The following is a 22,670-nucleotide window of genomic DNA, read 5'->3' as shown; positions in this document are numbered from 1 at the left end:
AGGGAAAAGATAAACTATATAATTTTAAAAGTTTGGGGATGAGTTAGTTAGGTTCAGGAGAAAAACAGCAGCTAGGCTTGGACCACTTAAGCACCAAAACTTGAGCTTAGTGATTCAGTGACTTATGCTCTTTTACAAATGAGCTATGCACTTCAACAAGGAAACTGTGTTTGTACAAGCAAGATGTGTGCATTAACCATTACCCATTCTTATCCCCTGTTTACAGTCCCAATTTTTTAGAAAACACTTGCTTTTGGACTGTGACAAATAATGTGATGGCAAAGAAAATACAGCCCAACTTTCAAACTAAAGTTAATTCCCCTTTAACTAGTGAGATGCTAAATAGATCTACTTTGATGTTGTATCTCCACACATTAAGTCTGTATAGGGTGATATAATTTGTATGTGGCAAATCAGTCCACACACATGCAAATATAAAGTACACAGCAAGTATGTGGACAATCATTCGAAACGTACTCCTATTTTATCTGGCATTGTCCCAGACTGATGACAGGAATGCAGTACCAGTCTAGGACAATGATTTAGAAGCATGCAATAATATTTAAAAGACAATCAAATATAACAAACTTTAAAGGAGTTTCACCTCCACCTGCTGTTCGCCATGCGCACAACCAAAAAACGGGCATACTTGCAGGTCGCAGTTGCAATGATTATTTTTTTTTTGCCTGCTGGTAAAAGAAAGCAATACAGCACAGACAGAAAGCAGCATTCCAATTTGGGAGGACATTTTAAGACCACATTGTCTGCATACTGTTTCAATCCTAATTTACTAATAATTTTATGTTAGCAACGGTTGCATGAGCATCACTTGTAGCCTATACATACAGGGTATCAAATACAAATTTTCTGTATATCAAATACATATTTATGGTATGCCTGAGATTCAGTGACTGAATGATGTGAACATTAAATAATGAGAAGGAGGTAAACCGGAGGAGAAGTCATTAATTTAGATCATGTATGTTGAACTTCAATTAGTGTGAATGTACAGTGTTTGTAGCAATTTCATAATTTTGTTTACAATCTATTCTATAAATGATCCTAACATTTGGAATTAATTACTACTTCTCATCTGACTTACAAAAACATATTAGCAATGTCCACCTTCATTGAACATGCTCCACGCCTGAATCTCAGATTAGATGATTGGTATAATTTCTTAATAACATTGATAAACTCTCTCTTTTACCACACCAGTGCAGACCACCCTTGTGCATATAATTTGCCTGGACCTGTAATGCGCAAGAACAGTACAACCACTACATTATAAACTTGATGATATTTCCATATTCAGAAATGCAATTAGTTTGCCAAGTTGCATAACAACACATTATTCAAGAATCAGAGAAAGAATTTGGTAACAGATGTTTCCTTCATTTTGAAGGCAGCCATAGGATCAAACTTTATCTGTGGTCTGTCATGGATTTTGCCATCCCAAAGTGGAAATGCTTGAAAACAAGGTGCAATCAATGAGGATTTACAGGGAAAGGGGGATCTTACCTTTGGGAACCAGCTTCTACATTGATTAGGAAGGGGAGCTAATGGTGGAAATGTAATACGAGACAATTAAGTAAAACGTTATTAAAATCAATTGTACGGATATTTGGAAGAATGTAAATCTACAATAACAGAAATAACTAAACACTGTTCATTTCCCTAAGTTTAATGTTTTTGTGAACAATCTCCAGTTGCTTCAGTAGTTTGCATGGGGCAAAACCTCCCAGATTAACCAAACAGCATTGCATACAGGTTAGAAAAAATTAACCAAAGGGTACAAAAACATTAGTTAAGGGTTTACAAGGGCATTGGAAACCTCTTCAGTTAGAAGAATATATTGCTCTGACTAACTTTGCCAAGAATTAACAGAATGGACAAGTATGGTAATATAAGCTGTGAGTTAAGAATGTCCCATTTTCTAAAATTTCAGATAGTCTTTAACGAGAAAGGTGGTGGGCCCATGGATCACATTTAATTTTTGGGTGACAATGGGCTAACTCAGATATTTTGTTACTAGCATTTGACCTTGTTTTTTGCATCCGGCTGAGTAACATTTGATGTCATAAAGAGGGCCACTGGAATACTGCAGAAATGGAAAACCCAATTATGCAGCAGGGTTTATTAAACTCTATATCAAGATAAGGCAAATTATGTGGCACATTCTGTGGCAGAATAATAGTTTTATTTTTTCGTTTTAACTCATATTACTACTATATGGAACAAAATCAGTTTAATACCTAAAAAAAAAAAAAATAGATAAACTCATCAATATGCAACTGAAAGAATGATATGCCAACTAACTTTTGTCAAAGTCGGTCAGTGAGTGGCACCACTTGTGCTGCTGTGTTAGCACTTTTTGTTAAAATATGCAAATAATATAGTAGTTGGTGAACTACATGGCCACTCCAAGGAATCCCTACTTTTTCAGAAATTGCAGTGTCCATGAAACTGCACAATTCCTGTGTCCCTGGTCACAATCTATGACAGCAATTTTTGTCAATCAATGCATATTTATACATGGCAGAGGAAAACGTAAAGTGAACATTGCTTGTGTGGTAACTTCTTCGGTTGGGAACAAATGTCAAAGGACTGGAGCTGAAGCTTGTCCTCACACATGGAAAGAGTTATTTGCCCCTTGACACCCAGCAGCAGTGGGAGAGTGCCATTATCTAATGATATTCGAAATTGATGCCCACTGAGCATGCCACTGTCCTCCAAATAGTCCTGCAACAATGTGCCTCAGAAACTTTGAAAACGTCTCAGCAATAGCCAATTTCTTGGGGCTTTATTCCCATCCTTTTTTGGACCAACTTGCCACTCAAAGTAGGAACCAGCCATATGTGACTCACATAGCCCTCATACCACAGGCACATTCTAGACTGAACTGCAGGGTCAGTACCCCTCTAGATGGGAACACAAGCAAACCTACACCAGTTTGACCTTGCTAACGGGGGTCTCTCCTTTACCTATGACATGGATGGAAGTTTGTAGAAGACCATGCAATTGCAGAACTCTCAATATGTCAGCATTCGGTTTGTTTAATAGTTGAGAAAAGATGGTTTACCTTAGTCGCAGCAAGATCTTATTGGCTAAAATGAAAGTCAAAAGGCCTGATCACACAAGCTGAAAATTGTTTCTGAAAAAGTCCAATAATGACAATGATAACCTCTATCAAACAGTTTCCTAAGCAAAAGCTGCTTTGCAGCAACCAAACAAAGAGCAGGGCGTAAATGTAATTGAAATATACATGTGAAAATCACATAAACACATTCTCAGTACTTACAGACATGACTACACATTCAAAAACACTGCTGCTGAATAAGTTGCTAGGTAAACATCTATCCACACAATGGTGGGCATTGCCACACTAGCATGATACATGTTACCATAAAAGAATAACACATTTCAAATGACAAAATACAAAGGACATAGGTACAAACTTACACTGTGTAGAAACAATGATAGTCATGTGCCATATGTCAGCTACTGTAACACAAACTGTGCTCTGAACCAAATCAATCTCCCATGATGGTAGCTAGGCGTCACATTTAAAATGTGGCAGTGAATTCTAAGCCTAGATTAGTTTGTGATGTAATCTCACATTGTGCTACACATGACAACTTAACATAGAAATACGAAAATTAATGTTCCATTCTTCTCAAAAGATGTGTCTGTTCATAAAACGCAAAATAGCACACATTCAGCAAGTAATCAACTATATACAAACAAAAGTATTTAAGTAACCTCTCGTAGTGATTCAAGGCACACTACAACATAGACTCGAAAAGACAAAAAAAAACAACATGAGATGCTCAAGCAAAGGTTTGAGCTCAACCAGGAGAACAAGAGGATCATCTGCCAACCCACTCCCAACCACAGACATTGTGATATTTGCACATCCACAATTCAATGAAGCCTATCCTATGGCTTGCCTCTGAATACATTTGGCTATCAAGTATCATAATCCATTGAAGAAACTTGATGCCACATAAAAGGATTGTGATCAATGAATCGATTAACACAATGGACATGAACAAGAGCTATGGCAAAGGAATGGGTTCGCCACCACATGCAGACATACAGTAAACCAGACCTACCCTATTCCTGTTTCATTTCAGAGACAGGATGTCACATCTAGACCCAAACCAAATTTCAATATCATATCGCCTTCATTTCATTCTTAAAATGCTACCCCCTCACACCCTGCAGTGTGATGACATATTAGAAGGTATGCTGCGGAAACAATAATATACCTGCAGCCATTCTATATCCAGTGTAAAACAAGGAACCGACCTCACATTCCAACACAGTCACCAACTAGAAGCCACTCAACTACAGCTGTAAACAGCTACAAACAAGTAATGCAGTTCACTTTGTAGCACAGGCCAATGGATATACAATAAACCACAAGGCAAAGAGTATGAGCACTATAGATGGGATTGTTCAGATTTAGCCAGCTGAATATATCTGAATTTATTTGTGAGGCAGTTACACTTACTTAGAGTCGATTAGAAGGATTTAGAACACATTTCTGTGGCACATCGGAAATGTCATGAGAGCTCAGTGATTCTTTTCAGCTGCACTGATCATTTATTTCTTGCCATCTTCCCTTTGATGCCCTCATGGTGCAGTACATGTATATTGCAGGCAGTTCTTTATCAGTCATTACATTGCACACTATACTTTGGGAGTGACTACATCTAAAAACGTTGTATTAAATGTAATCCGGATTCACTCCTGCTGCAAATAACAATATGTTCCAAGATGCTACATCACAAGAGTCTTCATGGGTAATTCCTTGCCCTCATCAATGGTGACATAATGTTATACACTACACATCTGCATACATGGTTTATGCCAGGGGATTTATTCATTTGTACTTATTTTAACAAAAAGCATTTAACTGAAACCAGGAGGCAAGGAGTTCAATTTTGGCAGTAGGGTAAAATCACACTGAAGAGCACTCATGCTCATAATTATTAGGAGAATGGTTTTTTCCCTGTGCTACGTCATTCGCATATGCAATCTGCGAGGTAGTAAAAAGTGGTTTCCTTGATCTTTATTGTCAGTGAGGAACCATTTTTCAGATAGGAATACACTCAACTGGTAGAAAATATATTTTTTTATTCAAGATCGGACATGCACCGAATACTTCTTTAGCCAATACAGACTTTGTTCAACTGATAAAGAGGTTTTGTAGATCAAAATAACTGACATTATTTATTAGAATATTTACATGGATTTATAGAGAATTTTATCCAAAGCATTCTTTAAATTATAATTATTTCTGTAAATGATTTGCACTGTTGCATTACAACTTAAGAAAATGTTCCAAAAATCTATTTCTAACCTGGTTTACATGATATTGAAAGCTTTCACTTCTTAGAGTATAAAGTAAACATTTAGACAAAATGGATGAGATATGCTTTATTTTCAGTTTTTTTCTGGTTTGAAATCCTATTTTTTAAAATTATGTATACATGTACTAAATTCAGGATACCTAATCATTGTTTCATTTTTAATACGCAAGTAGCTATACAAGCATACTTGTTAGAACTAGGTTAGTTGTACAGCACAGTTGAAAGTGGTTTTAAAACGACTGGCTACTTTTAGTAGGAATGTGTTTTCTAATGGGCACATTCAAAATTCTGAATCACCAAAGCTATCCAGCGCTCTTCAATGCAGGAGTCTCCACAGTAGGTTGAGGAGGGCTGGATATATAGATATAATTAATTTACATACAATTAATATAAATAGAACCAATTTGAAAAGTCACTAATTATCTTGAAAATATGGCATGAATCCAATCCCAATGATTCTGGATTTAGTTTTACCCATGCTCTAAAGTATACGCAACCCACTAATATATTTTGCTTAGAAATTTGGCTGCTGGTGTTGATGACATTCTTGGCTGATAAGAGTAAAACATTATGTGAAAATCGATACGTTCAAGTAGGAAGAGGGGCCTTTAGAATATATTCTGACAAAAAGAGTATTATGGATAACTATATCCACTGCAATAGCACTGACAATAAATACATTTTTCTTTCTAGTGCTTTGCTGTCAATTGCCTAGACACGTAACAGCATAAATTGTGCCATAGACAAGCACTCAGCTCAATGTCACCCAATACGCTGCATTCCTTCTATGCCTTAGCGAAAAGATATAGTATGGTTTAATGCTGTAGTTTGATATTTGATGATCTCAGCAAAGATCTAATACTATCTATGTTTTAAATAACTAGTTAAATAAAATAATACATTTTACTGCATGCCTCTTGAATTTCTAAACTTAAAAAATTTCGGTTTTGAAAATTACATATAAGGATTTGTGCATTTGCTTTTCACTTGTCAAATTATCTCAAAATTAAAAACAGCCTTGTGAGGAAGATGTGGTAGCTAGAAAGTGAAAATAAAAAAATCATCTATATGTATATTTTGTCATTAATTATAAAGATATCAATAAAAATCAATATGTGCTAATCAGCTATTACTAATAAGATAAAAATCAAAACCTTTTTGGAGAAAAGCTTGACTCCTTATTCTTTGAATTTTCTGCGGTTATGAGCAGAGTCTTCCACACAGATGTTTTTGCCACTTCATCAGAAATGTTTATTACAGATGGATCATCTCTAGGTAAGAATGATAGACACGACACATACAATGAATACTAGACTAAATTTTCAGTAAATGCCAACAGCTCAACAAGTCACAGGTTTGGAAAGCCAATAACTGACAAATGAAACGTAATGCTGTGCATGCTTTTAGCCTTCTGTCAAGAACTATACTGGTTCCTAAATGGCCTAAACCCTAGTTATAAGCATTAGCTGCAACTGGCATAGCCCGAAGCAGAAGGGCTAAAAGTCTATTAGAACATTCTACCCACTGAAAGTAGAATTTAGGAACACAATGGGAGAAACACAAAGACAAGCATATCAGTGTTGGAGCAGAAGGCCTGTAACAGCCATTATTAGCTATGAGCCACTCTATTATCTTCAATGCAGCGCGCAACATTCCAATGTTCTGCTCCTCGTTAGTATTGACGTCATAGGGAATGGAGGTATTACTCATTTTCATACTCAATGCAATACCATGCTCAGTAGTACACTTTATTATTCAAAAATGTAACAACTAAATTGTTATAGAAGCATAATCGTATTACTTTGCTATTTACAGGTTACACCTGATTAATTCTGAAAGTTGGAAAACAGTTCTTAAATTCAAACTCACTATTGGTTCAACCGAAAGATTTGGAAATCAACCTATTTAAAAATAATAATAGCAAAAACACTTGAAAACATTTATAATTAAATACAAGGTACGGTTGACATATTCCATACAATTGGGTAATGCTGGGAAAATATGCTATTATTTTATTACTCATTTATTTTGGAAAATATGCCTCTTATTAGAGGAATTTAACTTGTATGATCCTGGACAGAAGAACATCTGATTAACACGTGTGAGATAATGCCCTTTTTTGAATGGGAACCCTCATTTTTTCTTAAATCTATTGCTGTTTCTAGACTCTGCCCACTAGGGTAATGCTATCCAATGCTTAATATCTGATCCTTAAAACAAGTAAAAATATGCTAATACTTGATTGGTGTATTTATTGCTAAGGGTATAGGATATGATGTAGAAACTACACCCATGGCAGGAAAGTTTAAAATCACCTCTCGACTGAAGCACGTCTTGTGTACTCAAGGAGTGTCACAGGGAAAACATGACTTCAGGCCTACCAGTGTGGTCTGACTTCATGCATTCTGACCTTACAAAATTACACTTTTTGTAAGCTAAAAAACTTTCATTTTAAATAGTACTTCGTCACTCCTATTGAAGTCTTGTATTCTACAAGGTAGGGTCCATGATATTTAAAAAATGTAGAAATGTAATGTTACAATGTCCCTGCAGTGACAAGCTCCCTAAAGCTGCTTTCACTGTTGAATGCTCTGGCTGTTCTATGAGAGAAATTAGAGCACAGATGAAAATATGAATTCTGCCATCTCAGGTTTGAGCAAGCTAAAAAAAACAGTTCAGCCACTATTTTCTAATACTTACAAATGGTGAAGTTATATTTTTAAGAAATATTGAGGAAAACTAACTTTTAGAAAGTTGCCATTTCCTTGCCTGAAGCTCATGGAATTTGCACTAGCCTGCTAGGAACTGCCCTTTCAGTGCTTTATCTTATTGAGGTGTGAAAAGTGTTCACACAGTAGATGCAATGGCTAGGGTGTACGAAGGTATTATTCTTCCCCTTGCAGGATAACAAGTTAGGGCGGACCCAAGAACTTCAGTAACGTGTAAAGAATCTGTACTTTGATGATCACATGTAATGTGAGACCTAAGGAAGGCAGACCTTTGTCTGCCAGCCAGGCTGTCCCCAAACTCAGTAGGAGGGAAACTAACCTCAGAAACAGTTTTGAGTGATCACAAAGGAGGGGGCTACTAATTTCCCAGGGCACAACTCTGTGCAGGCACACATGCTCGGAACAAGGGAGAAAGGGTTTCTTCATCTTGGATTTTAGGAGTAGGATTGTTTGAAGTAGGGCAACAGGAACTGTTGAAAAAGTGGGTAAGAAGCATCTCATGTTTTTTTTAAAATCACTGTTGTTTTGTGCAGGGAGTACGCCAAAAAGTATTAGTCTCACAAGGTGACTTACCTGGGCGTGAAATTCTAACTTTTCCCACTCAAAGGTTTACCAACCAAAGCCAATCACTGCAAGGGACCTCGTGCGATGGCTATCTGGCTTCAAGAGGAAATTCCTTAGATGCCCTGTACAACCTTGCCCTGCTGAGGTATTTTGAATTTCATTGCAGAGACAAAAGTACTAAGAATGGGACAAACCCTTCTTGACGTATCTGACCAGGCACTATCACAGTAGACCTGAAATCGCTACTGATAGGCGCCTTACTTTTTCTCAATAGCTTTTTCTCCTAAATTATTTTAAAAAATCAGATTTCTGGTTCCTCCTATTAGATCTTTGATGTTTTGGTGTCATTTTGTCCAATAAAAAAGTTTATACAATTTTTTTATAAATTGGATTGGGATTTGTATTGTGTTGTGCTTTTGACGTTTTAACTGTTTTGGCACTTTTATCTGCTTTACACATTTTCTCTAAATAAAGCCTGTTTGTTCTGTGCTTAAAAGCTTTACCCATTTTCTCTAAGTTAATCCTGTCTGCTCTGTGCAATAGCTACTAGTGGTTGAGCTAAATTTAAATTACTGAAAGCTTTGTCTGGGCCTAACAGGTAAGTGAATTCATTAATTGTGGTGGGCTACCATCCACCCCAACCATAAGTCACTTTCTTACATTGATATTCGACAATGGGATTCAGAACGTGTGTTTGGAAGTACAACTCAGTTCTACAAGTTGACATTAAGAATCCCTAAACTAAATTAAAAGCATTTTTTTATTGGCACAGGTTTTGATTGAGTACGTTTTTGTTTTTTGTAATTACAGTTTTTAGTCTAATTGTTGGACACTTTGCCTTTTTGGGACACCTCTGTTGTTTAGGGCTGGGAGCAGTGTGTCCTCTCACAGTATGTCTCTGGCATAGGGGAAACTTACAAGCTGAAACTGGCAAAGAGTAAGGCTGAGAGGGTGTTGAGGGTGCAGCTGGCACTGGAGGAGAAAAGGCTAGAACTAGAAGAGAAGAGACTAGTTCTTCAACAGAAGAGAGCCAGATGGGACATCACCAGTACTACAAAGATGATGGCAACAATGGGGAGGTGTCTACAGAGGAACCACCCACCCTTACCTGTTACAAGATGTAGGGGAATAATTATATGGGGTTTTGGTGCACAGCAGCACAGCAAGTCTCCATGCTGTGCTGCCCTGGTCAAAATAAAGGGCAGGAATGGGTATATTAGTTTATCGTCCCCCTGGCGCAACTGGACCGAGGGCATTGTCCCTTCTCCGACCTAATAACCCCTCATTTTCTGAATGCAGCCAACTTTACCATTCTGGGTAATCTGAACCTTCACCTAGATGACCCTTCGTGACTAAAAGTGCAGCATTCATCGCTGACCTGGTAGCAATGAATATCCAACTTCGTAATTCGGGTCCCCCCATGTAGCAGGTTACCTGCTTGATCCAATTTTTTCAAATTTGTCAGATCTTTGTTGCCCCCCTGCTCTCCCCTTGTGCTGGTCGGACCATTTTGTGTTACTTTTTTGATGAAAGTTGCTTCATTTCCCCCCGTAGTCCTGACTAGACCAAAGCCTAAAGCAGAAATTGGGCAAAGCTTGATGTTGGAGCTTTAAACAATTCTCTAGATGACAGCAGACCAGCTTTCAAACAGATTGCAACTGCGGATCTTGGCGCTATCCAAAGTTGTTTTTACAAGCAGTAGATACCTGCCTCCCTCTATCAAACAAACGGTTCAGTAATCATCGGCATCCAGCCCCTGAGAAGCTCAAGAATGAAAAAGCTAGATGTAAAACTCTAGAAAGACAATTGAGGAAACACTACCTGCCTGATGCCAAACTGGTCTGTAAAAAGGTCATAAGGGATTATCAAGCTCTCTGTAAAAGAGCTCGAGCTGAGTATGTTTCTCTCTAGCTCAGAACTGCTCTAAGACTCTGTTCAAGGTGGTCAAAGAACTATCAAGGTCTGCAACTCAGACTACCTCTTTTGTCCTTAATGAAATGCAATGTGAGGATCTTGCCCCCTACTTTGTGGAAAAAGTGGAAAAAATATATTCTGCTCTGTCCAGTAACAATCCTCAAAATACCTCACACCTGACCAACACCACCTCTAATGCGACCAGTGTCAGGATGTTGGAGACCCATAGTAATATAAAATTCATTACCAAGCTGGAAGCTTGGTCTCTACTGGAAGTGGGCTCTTTCAATCAGTTTCTGTTAAAAATCAAATTTGGTTCCCCTTGTGATTTACTTTCTATCTCAGTGATAAAACAACTTGAGTCCCCTATACGCGCATTAATTATGTATCTTCTCAACGCCTCCTTACAAAAGGGTTTTGTTCCTCCAGAATGGAAACATGCCACAGTACTCCCTCTTCTAAAGAAAGCCAACACTGACCCAACTAAGCCTTCAAATTTCTGTGCTATCTCGTTGCTCCTGGCCTTTTCCAGAATTCTTGAAAAACATGTTAACTCCCAGTTGACCTCCTTTGTTGAGTCTCAGAACTTTCTTTATACCTCCCAATCGGGTTTTAGAGCTGGATTTTCCACTGAATCTACCTACTAGGAGACACCAAAATGCTGCAGCACCGACTGGACCGAGGTGACACGGTGGCCCTCATTTTACTTGACCTTAGTGCCGCATTTGATACGGTGCCACCCACTGTTCTGCTGAGAGCCTTGCAGTACTTGGGTCTTGAGGGCTTAGCCCTACAGTGGCTCCACTCTTTTCTAACTAACCATATGTTTCAGGTTTTTTCTTCCACTGCCAGCTCTAAAACCCATTTGTTACCCTATGGTGTGCCCTAAAGGTTCTGTACTGAGTCCTTTGTTGTTTAATATCTACATTCGCCCTCTGGCAGATGTTGCCGAAGAGGCTGGGTGGTCCTTATTTTCCTATGCTGATGACACACACGTAATCTTTTCCCACTCTTCATCTAAGGAATCTGAATCATCTGCTCTTCAGTCTGGTCTAAGGAAAATTGCATCTTGGATGCAAAATATTTTGCCCAAACTTAATGGAGACAAAACTGAAGTCATGATCCTAGGGAAACAACAAGATCTTTGGGGTCCCCAACATTAGCCCCTGAGGTGCAGCCCATCCGTGCCAGGGTACTTGTATCTGATCTCTTTCAGCGCTAGGTTCCTCTGTCACCTAGACTTAAAGTTTTTTTTAGCACCAGCAGCAAATCATCCTATATCATGTCCGGGAACTCTTTACACATCTTTTTCCACATTGTGAGGTGCCTCTCTCTTGTAGGTGTTGTACAATTCCCAAGCTCAGCGAATAGTAAAAGGAAAATATGTGAACTCTTTGATATACTCCTTACTAAGCAGGGGTGGCTCAGCTGTTTCCCTGGAGTGCCCTGTCTTTCTTTGTAACTCATGCCTGCAGATGGATACATGTTTCAGAATACTCCTTCATTCAGGGAAAAGTGTGGGTTTTGCTCTTAGGGGAAGTAATCTAGGAAAAGGGGGACATGAAAGTTATTGCAGTGCTTGGTATCTGCTCTAATGGCCACTGGAAGTGGTATTGCCTACACATTCATATTGTTAAAGGCATACTATGAAATTATTGGACAGTAACTGCAACACTATCATTAACATACTGAAGGATGTGTTTGCTAGAAAATAATTTTCTGTAGAGACAGCACAAATTAACTTTTACCAGTTAACTGTCCTTCATTCTTGATTAAAGCACATTTAAAACATCTCGATTATTGAAAGAAGAAAGCCAAAAGAAGGCAATATACATGCATGAACTTTGATATTTCATAGCCCCAACTAATAACATTATTTAACAGCAGCCTCAAGTATCTTGTTGGAAAAGTCTGTGACAGCCCCCAGAAATCATTGACAGAAATGCAAAGTAACTGTGGGTATCAAGTGTTGCAGATCTAGGCACATCAAAGTCATAGGGAAGAGCTCAACATCCTCTATTTTCCTCCTCAGAGATGTGAATTGTCATGACATTTGGATCTTGAATGCTGCTTTGTCTTCTCAAACATGTCACATCTATTTCTGCAATATTTTTCCTATCTTTTAATTTAATGCTGGCATCAGTCTCAAAGATGCCAATGTCAGTGCTAGAAAAATATCTTACATCCATCACTTATGGCATCTCTTTCAAGGCACACTGCAACAATATGATATGGCATGCACTATTTGCTTTTTACCTGCAATGCCCTTCCAGGGGCAAGTGCACTATTGCTTCATCTTCCATGGCTAGGATACTTTGCTCTTCCTAAGACAAGAGAAAACAGGTGTGAGATACAGATACATTTTAATAATGTATTTCAAATATACACCTGTAAGCCACATGTCTTTTATTGCACAGAAGTTTGTATCTAGATTCCTGACACAAACACAAATAGAACCAGATTGTACGCATTTGTGTATTAATTTCTGTATATATTTTTTTTGTCAGATATTTTAGAGCACCAAGAGTTTCACTCCATTCATAGCCAGTATGGTAACATAGGCACTTAGGGGCATATTAGCAAGGCAGGCGATTTGAAATTATCGCCGCTTTTGCGGCCGTTTTCGGCCGAAAAGCGATGATAATTTCATCGCCCTATCAGCAAAGACACACTATCGCGTGTTTTGCTGATTTTGCGCCCTTGTCAACAATGCCCAGCTTTGCATCTCTAATGAGATGCAAAGTGGGCGTTCCAGGGCAAAATAATAGCAGAAATGTCGCTAAGCGACATTTCTCCTATTATCAAGCTGCTCGCTAATAAGCAGAGCGTTAGGAAAAGTAGCGCTAACCACAGTTAACGCTACTTTCCTAACGCCTGCTTGTGACCTGTACTTAGCCATGTAATCCAATGGGAGGTGGATTACATGGCTAAGATTGTCCTGCCCTATCAGCAAGGTTATCGCCATTTTCAATGGAATATCGCTGGAAAACCAGCGATATTCCATTGAAAACGGCGATAATCCCCGCTGTCGCTGGGATTTTTATCTTCATGGCGTTTAGCGTTGTTAATACAACGCTAACATGGAGATGATCGCCAGCGATAGCGGGCGATACATTTCCTCACGCTAGCAGTGGTCAGCGATAATTATCGCTGCTGCTTGCTAATATGCCCTTTAGTTTCCAATTCTTGTGAGAGCTTTGACCCTCTGTACAGTATTGTTCGGTCCCTACCATTAACATAAATGGCAGCCTGAACAGCTCTGTATTCGGACATTACCTGAAGTCAACATGGTTGAGACCTGCCCTCAGGCTCCATTAAAGGTACTCTAAAGTCTGTGACATGGGTTAGCCAGGTCTCTGATGTTGTGTTTATGATGTTCAAATGTAGATCAGGTACAAATTGAATGATAGTTCAACACATAGAGCCTGAGTCACGAAGATAATTTAAACTTTTTAGTAATCTCCATTTTTTGGTAGAAATAGGCTATTCACAAATTCCAAGTGTAAATTTACTCCAAAAATGCAACTTACATGTCTCAGCCAAATTGAAGGGCCTGAGCTATAAACTTTTGAGTAAGATACACCTCTGAGTATTTGGCTATTGACAAAGTCCAAGTGTAAGTTACACTTTTGTAGTAAATTTACACTCATGTCTTGTGAATAGACATAAAGCAGTAAACACACTCAAAAGTGTAATTTACCTCTGTCAATCAGTCCCTAAGTTCAGTAGACTTGTGCAGCAGGTCTGGAAGATAAAAAGGGCAGAGGGGCACAAAAAATGCTCCTTTCCTTCAATGCCAAAATACCTTTAGACCGTCCTGCCTTGCTGGGGGTGCACGTTTTTGCAAGCATCCAGGATCTTTGTTCGAGTAGACCTTCTGGACTACTGGTCCAAGAGCTTAGAACTTGGCATTCAAGGTTATTCAATATAGCTGCATCTCCTTAGGTTGATGCTCATTTGCCTCACAATACAATGATTTATTTATCAACACCCTAAAGTTCACAGACCCACACCATCACGTCTGTAACACAAAGGTCATCAAACTCTTTTAACAAGTATTCAAGCAGCTCATTACCATGCTCATCATTGCCTCATTCCAATTCAAGTTGGTGAAGTCCTACCGTTCAAACATCCTCTAGTTACTTCACTTCTTACAAAGCCCAATGTGGAGCTGTAAATGCTGTAAAACTATGATCGACTATCTGGCCTGTCCTACCCAACTGAAAAGATTATGTCTACGGTAAATATCAAGTTATCAATTCATATTGAGCATTTTCTTCCCACCCCAATTTCACCAGATCATACATGGCAGAAATTGTCTTTTGGAAATCTGGAATATTTCATATCTTAGAACCTAGCTAGTCATCACAACCCAAGAAATGGAACTCGGAATAGGTTGACAACACTACACCTCGTAATTTCTGCATGTGGACAATATGTGGTATGATTTAACCTTCTTAAAAATTGGACAACCCCAAAAGAGCTTCAGGGTTTCCAGTGTGATACACACTAATAAATAGAATGGTGTATAAGTATTCACCAATTGATCGCACCATAACTGTCTCTTTCTTAACGTGTTCAAACTAAGATTTTCCTACTGGAACTTTGCAACTTTTAGAGTCTGCTTGTCAACTACACCGTCTGCAAATGCTCACAACCTGGGGTTTGGTCTTGAAGCTAAACTACACGTCCACTTTACCACAGTTGAATTATGTCACAATAAACACTTTTAGCAATATGTTTTTGAATGTATTCCTGCCCTGTTGGACGACCTGGAAATGATCATTCTAACCTGACCATGGAGATCGCCACAGTTGACTATTGCAATGCAACAAAGTATGACATCTCCGTCTATGTAGTTCATTCTTTAGTCAGATATAGATTTGTATGTCACAGTTGCATATTTGAATTTGCAATTGATATACCATTCAAATGTGGGACAATGGGGGCCTATACATATTGAACTCCAAAGGTGCATGCTTATTTTTTTGGGGAACTCTATATGACTTTGCGTGAACTAGTTCACCTTTCTTTGGGGAACGATTTGAGAAGATGTGCAACCAATCTAAGGCTATTCTTGACACCAGAGAAACAGCATGATATACTGTGGAAAGCTCAAGTATCACAAAGGATCAGAAGCTATGTACTGGCTCTGCCTAGGTAGCTAAAGAGTTATTTTTGGAAGTTTGCAAGCACAGTTTATGCTTCTTCTGCAGGCCTGAAGCTGGCATCTTGGGGGTGATTTATATTCATTAAATTGATTGGTTACCTCTTTTCTTAGGATTTGGATACAATTCAGAGAATAAATCAATCAATCAATCAATCAATCAATCAAGACATTTGTAGAGCGAGCTACTCATCCGTGAGAGTCTCAAGGCGCTCGGGGGGGGGAGGAGCCAGGTCGTGAGGTGTTTCCTGAAGGTGAGATGGTCCTGGGTGAGTCGTAGGTGTTTGGGGGGGAGTTCCAAGTCTTCGCTGCCAATTGGGAGAATGATCTTCCTCCGGTGGTGGTTCTGCGAATCCGTGGGACGGTGGCGAGGGCGAGGCTGGTGGAGCGGAGCTGGCGGGTGGGGGTGTAGAATGAAAGGCGGCTTTTGAGGTATTCGGGGCGTATGTTGTGGAGCGCCTTGTGTGCGTAGGTGAGCAGCCTGAACGTGATCCTTTTGTTGACGGGGAGCCTGTGGAGGTCTCTTAGGTGGGCGGATATGTGGCTGTGGCGAGGGATGTTGAGGATGAGTCATGTGGAGGCGTTCTGTATGCGCTGGAGACGATTATGAAGTTTGGCCGTGGTTCCTGCGTAAAGGGCGTTCCTGTAGTCCAGTTGGCTGGTGAGGAGGGCCTGGGTGACTGTTCTTCTGGTTTCGGTGGAGATCCATCGGAAGATCTTCCGGAGCATGCACAGGGTGTTGAAGCATGAGGATGAAACGGTGTTGACTTGCTTGGTCATCATGAGTAGTGTGGCTCACTGGTTAGAGGCGGCAGACCCGAGAGCAGAGGACGGCCCGGGACCAGGGTTCGATTCCCGGCGCGGCAGGTTTCTGGACCAGAGTCAGCGGACTCGATAATTCTCTCGCCTCGGTGCCCACTCTGATCAGCGATCACACTCGGCAACTCTGGGTATTAGCTTGCCTCATCTTCACTAACGGCCCCACCAGACCGCCGGGGATGCCTGTTCTCACCCTGGAGATACCCATTAAGGGACCATCTCTCAGGGAAGCCAGGAAGGGTTTTGCAGCGGTCGAAGCGCCTTGGGACCCTACGGGTAAGTAGTGCGCTATATAAATGCCTATACATACATACATACATACATACATACATACATGAGGGAGGAGTCCAGGATGAATCCCAGGTTGCAAGCATGGTTCGTGGGTGTCGGTGCGGTGCCCAGCGACGTAGGCCACCAGGAGTTGTCCCAGGCTGATGGGGATTGTCCGAGGATGAGGACCTCCGTCTTGTCTGAGTTGAGCTTCAGACGGCTGTGCTTCATCCAGTCCGCTACCTCTTTCATTTATACCTTCCTGAAGGTTGGTTTTGGCGATGGCTGGGTCTTTGGTGAGGGAGAGTATCAGTTGGGTGTCATCGGCGTAGGAGATGATGTTGATGTGTTTGCGTGCAATGGTGGCGAGGGGGCACATGTAGATATTGAAGAGTGTTGGGCTGAGTGAGGATCTTTGGGGTACGGCCCAGATAATCTCAGTGGCCTCGGAGCGGAATGGGAGGAGGCGGACTCTCTGGGTTCTGCCGGAGAGGAACGAGGTGATCCATTCCAGGGTCTTTCCTTGGATTCCAGTGTTGTCGAGGTGGTCTATTAGGGTGCGGTGGCAGGCGGTGTCGAAGGCTGCTGAGAGGTCTAGGAGGATGAGAGCGGCTGTTTCTCCGTTGTCCATCAGGGTTCTGATGTCGTCTGTGGCTGCGATGAGGGCGGTCTCGGTGCTGTGCTTGGCTCGGAAACCGGACTGGGAAGGGTCAAGCGAGTTGTTTGCCTCGAGGAATGCGGTTAGCTGTTTGTTGACGGTCTTCTCGATGACTTTAGCCGGGAAGGGGAGAAGAAAGATGGGGCGGAGGTTTTTGAGGTCTTTGGGGTCCGCTGTGGTTTTCTTCAGAAGGGCATTGATTTCTGTGTGTTTCCAGCTATCAGGGAAGGTGGCTGACGCGAAGGAGCTGTTTATGACGTTCCGAAGGTGGGGTGCGATGATGGTGTCAGCTTTGTTGAAGATGTGATGGGGGCATGGATCGGAGGGAGAGCCGGAGTGGATGGAGTTCATGATGTGGATGGTGTCTTTACTGCTGATGGGGGTCCATACGCTGAGGGTGGTGGTGGGGGTCGCTGGTTTGGTGTCCGGAGGTGGAGATTGGGGTCCGAAGGCGTTCATCCAGGTTTCCGTGAGGAGGGCGAAGTCTGGTGCTGATGTGTCGAGGAGGTCCCAGAGTTCGAAGGCGTGCTTGTGAACGGAGTGGGTGTTGAGGAGGATGCACTTAAGGTGGTTGTTGTTGGTGTTTGGTTTGGCAGGCGGGGTCGAAGGCAGGTGAATTTGCAGGCTTGACAGGTGAAGGGTCTGTGGGTGCAATTTGGGGTGGCTTGGTAGCAGGCGGTTGGTCGTCCGGTGTTGATTACGATGAGGTGGACGGTGTCGTATCTTAGTCGGGTGTCCTGGTGTCAGCGGGGGCCAGGGGTTCTGGGGCTGGGCGCGGTCCAGGCGCGGACCGGCGCAGACAGGCTTGCCTTTGGCGTGCCCGCTGCGCACGTCCGCATTAGCTTCTGCGCGGCGTCCTCCATAAATGGTGAAGTGGGAGGGAGAAGCGGGATGGCCAATGGCCGACCGAGGGAGAGTGGAACAGAAGAAAAAGGAGCGGGGTCGCAGGGGAGCAGCGGCGGGAAGCGGGGAGTGGGAGAGCACAGAAGCAGGAAAAATAGTCATGGAGAAACACAAAATATACTGGCAACAGGCAATAAACAGGGCACAATGCAAGTAAAATACTGGGTGCAGTCAACAACAATACTCAGAAATACTGGTGCAGCGGCGAACTCGCGGCAGCAGCGGTGAAGGGCAGGAGTCCTGGTCACATACAGGGAGCCGTGCGGTGTGTGGAGCGACCGGCCCTACGAGCAGGGTCAAGGGCACAGCTCACCACGGCGCAGCGTCCTCCATAAATGGCCAAGTGGGAGGGAGGAGCAGCTGGGAGGCGGGAGCGGGGTGGCCAATGGGCGACCGAGGGAGCGTGGCACAGTAGAAAAAGGGGCAGAGGGGAGCAGCGGCGGGAAGCGGAGAGTGGGGGGGCAGAGAAGCTGGAAAAACAGTCACGGAGAAACACAAAATATACTGGCAACAGGCAATAAACAGGGCACAATGCAAGTAAAAAACACTGGGTGCACTCAACAACAATACTCAGAAATACGGGTGCAGCGGCGAACTCGCGGCATCAGCGGTGAAGGGCAGGAGCCCTGGTCACACACGGGGAGCCGTGCGTTGTGTGGAGCGACTGGCCCTGTGAGCTGGGTCAAGGGTAGCCTTAAATGGTCACTAATGAGCCAGGTTGTGTGTGTTTGTCAAATGCTTAGTCAGAAGGTGTGCAAATCATCATATTTTCCAATGGTCCAAGGGCAATTCACTTAGAGAAGATTGATTTTAGTCTTTTTGTGATGCCTGCTGTCAGTGTAGGAAAAAAGTGCTTCATGCATGATGCAAGACCTGGCTAGGTAAGCATCAGGTAATGTGGTAACCATACGAGGACTGCCGATTGTAACTGCAGTCACTGCTTCTTTCAAACTGTGACACTAATTAACCCAAACACGTCGTGAAAGGCAAACCAGTAAACCTGCATCCACTGTGCATTTTCTCAAGGTTTTTTACTTGAAAGCCTAGCACTGCTTACACTCTAGCAACACAGATTAAGACAAGAATGTCTTGATAGGGAATATGTTTGTCATTTCTACATTCTACAATCCATCTGCGGTTGTCACTCCTGCACAATTTCCCTCATTACTGTATCTGTGGGTCTTGGATCTTCAGAAACATCTTGTCCTGATGATGGTCTCAAAGATTCTAGGATAATCCCTACTTTGTTTACGTGTGGGAAATGGGCTTTTGAGTACCGATGACTAGTGAAATGTCATTGTTAAGATTCTACTATTCCTGTCATCAGTACCCTTTTACTTTTGTAACCCCTTGTGTAATCTTTTTGAACACAATATCATTTGTTTAAGCAATATACATTTTCGAATGTAAATTGACTACTTAAGGACACGTTTAAATATATCCCATGTTGGCAACATTACCAACTTTCTAAGAGTGGCATTTTCGAAATTGTGATTCAAAATCCAAAATTACCATTAAAGAGGAATTTAAATTACAATTTCTTTCATTGTAAGTACCATTATCTCTATCTGCTCTCAATCAAATATTATCACTTATTAAATTAAATAAGGTACCCTCATGTGAGAGAGATAGGTCTTAGAGTGGAGGCAAACAACTTTAGGAGTTTTTCATTACAAAGACTTGCAAAACGTCAGCACACATTTACTACTTTTCACATACAATGCACCCTGACTTATGAACCTTTAGGACCAACTTTAGGGGTAACGTGTATGTATTAAAAAGTAAGGTTTAGGCCTGACTAAAAGTTTATTTTGCCAGGTCTAAATTGCAGCTTAAAACTGCGCTGCAGGCTGCAGTGACAGGCCTGCGATATGTTTAGAAAGGCTACTTTGATGAGTCCTGCAGGCCCACTCGTAGCATTGAATTTACAGGCCCTAGGTACAAGTAGTACCATTTACTAAGGCCTAACATGTAAAATAAATGTGCTTGTTAATTGTTATGCAATTTAACCATGTTTTAGGGAGAGAGCATAAACACATTAGCCAAGAAAAACAGATTCAGTAAACAGGAGGATTGAAGGCAAAACATTTTGGGGAATACAACGCCAAGGATGTCAGTTCAAATACCCTTGCTGCCTAACTTTTTCCAATTTTTTTCATTTGGAATTCTGAACAAATGGAGGAAGCTAATAAAGATCCAATTAAAATTTGTTCTGGAAAAACATTTGCAGTTGCTCTGTACTAAAAGATTTGCATTCTGTTGTTGACAAATGGCTGTTTTTTACAAGCTGACTATTTCACATTTAACACTTTAGCACTTTGCAATACACATTTTCACCTCTGCACATTGGATTTACCAATATGCCTGATTTTGGAAAGTGGGTTATTAGTAGTGACTTACCAATAGTAATAACGCCACAAATAAAATAAAAGGGTTAGTCAAGGTCTCAATAAATTATTCCCTTGCTCAGCCCTTGGTAGCTAGCAACGAGCAGGCAGTATTAACTTAGGAGAGAGGTGTGTAAAGCATTTAAATACACCAATACATTAAATAATTAGGACACAGCACACAACAAAAATCCAACACCAATTGATAAAAGAGTGTTATATTTTTATGAACAAATAGACACCAAAGGGACAAACATCCAGTGTAGGGTAGGAGAGATATGAAGTTTTAAAGAATACATGTAAAGGTAGTGACTTCTTTGTGCAGACAGCATCTCCTTTCTTGTGCCCTGGCTGATTACAGTCATAGCACTTACCCCCTTTGAGGGATTAAAGAACCTACTATATTTTCCCTGTACCCCTTCCCCTTGAAGTTGGATTAGCTCGGGCCCCATCCTTGCATAGATTTTTGTGGGTCTTTGGAGAACTCTTTCTGTTTTTTACCTTATATTCCCTGGGAGGGGGGTGGGGGGCCTGTCCTCCCCTCTTCTGGTCACCCCCCTGGAGCTGATTAAACCCTGGGATCTCAACCATTCATCAGCTTACCCCCCAGCTCTCTGGGGCTAGTCAGCTTTGTGTATACTAGCATAACTTCTCTTGTACACAGTGAGTCAGGATGTGGTCTTTAAGACATAAATTATGCAATCCACTCATAGGTACTCACTTTTTTACCTGCCATCCAGCCTTCTTGTGCCTTCACTGAGATTTTCACAAGGTCCACCCAATGATTGTGCATTAACTTTGTGGGTGTCCCTGAACTTCACCCTGTCATGCTCTGGGGTCAGACCAAATTTCTTGACCAGATATTTCCTCATGTGTGGGTATGATTCTGCCTCATCCCCCTGTAGGATCAGGAGCCTATGCCTCCCAGCTACTGGAATCTATTCCTACAGGAGTGAGCCCCAATATTTAGTGGGGACCCCTTTCATCTTAAGGGCTCTTTCAAATGTAGTCAGCCATTTGTTTATGTTGCCCCCTTGCCATAAATGGGAACTATTCACTTGGGAAGCCTGGAACCAAAGCCACCAACACAGGGCATCTCAGCATCTTCTTCATTTATGCTGCCACCATTTCTTCTTGCTTTCACCTCCTCCGACGTCTGCCTTTCTAGTTCCAGTTTCTCCTTTTCTAAAGCTATGGATGTTAACTAACCCTAAAGCTGTCTCTCTGCAAGGGACAGCCCTGGTTCTGGTGTATGGAAGACTCAACTCCCTCAATTAGCTGGAAGTATGAACCTGGTGCTAAAAGAAATGGATGAGACATCACCATTCACCACCTGGAGGTTGTTGGTGTGGTTATTGTCCCCCTCCCCATCACTCTCTGGAGCTGTTCCTGCCGAGGACTTAAGGATCTAATCAACTCTGCCTTCCTAATCTAATTTGGAGTGGGTATCTCCCTAGATCTACAATGAACCCTAACCTCAGCCTCTTTGAGTTTTGTCAGGTTAGCCTGATTTAGCTCCATGGTATCCTTAGTTTTGGGTCACAGAAACTTTACTAATAAGAAATAGAACACATTTTGAAAAATCAAAAATATGGATTAAAAAATGTAAGAATCCAAAGTTTTATTCTAAATCAATTTAGTGGATTTTTTAAAGATCTTAACTTAATTTACTGTATAGTGTTATTTAAACACAAGAACGTATCATCACCCCTGAACACCAAATGATGGAAAGTGGGTAAGTAGTAGTTATAAGTAGTGTCTTACCACTAGTTATAAGGTCACAAATACAATAAATCAGTCAGTCAAGGGCATAATAAATTATTCCCTTGCTCAACCCTTGGAAACTGGTAATGCACAGGCAGGATTAATTTAGGAGACAGG

General features: G+C 41.3%; 1 protein-coding gene across 5 annotated transcripts in view; it reads right to left on the bottom strand.

Moving 5' to 3' along the window:
• Positions 1-22,670, bottom strand: part of SLC4A10 (solute carrier family 4 member 10) — a 1,035,540-nt gene that overhangs the window by 5,733 nt on the left and 1,007,137 nt on the right. For 4 of the 5 annotated variants that reach the window (XM_086956614.1, XM_086956615.1, XM_086956612.1 and 1 more), the window contains exons 23-25: positions 12,842-12,909; positions 6,533-6,649; positions 1,522-1,559 (exon numbers count right to left, since the gene is read on the bottom strand). In XM_086956614.1, coding sequence (XP_086812740.1) covers positions 1,547-1,559; positions 6,533-6,649; positions 12,842-12,909 — 198 coding nt within the window. In that variant the 3' untranslated portion in view covers positions 1,522-1,546. The remainder of the gene's footprint in view (positions 1-1,521; positions 1,560-6,532; positions 6,650-12,841; positions 12,910-22,670) is intronic. The other variant, XM_086956617.1, reaches the window with a different exon arrangement.

This window comes from Lissotriton vulgaris, chromosome 2_1 (genome assembly GCF_964263255.1).
Source record: "Lissotriton vulgaris chromosome 2_1, aLisVul1.2, whole genome shotgun sequence".
Classification (NCBI taxonomy): domain Eukaryota; kingdom Metazoa; phylum Chordata; class Amphibia; order Caudata; family Salamandridae; genus Lissotriton; species Lissotriton vulgaris.
The sequence above is the reverse complement of the archived record's forward strand: the minus strand, read 5'-3'. Positions and strand labels throughout refer to the sequence as shown.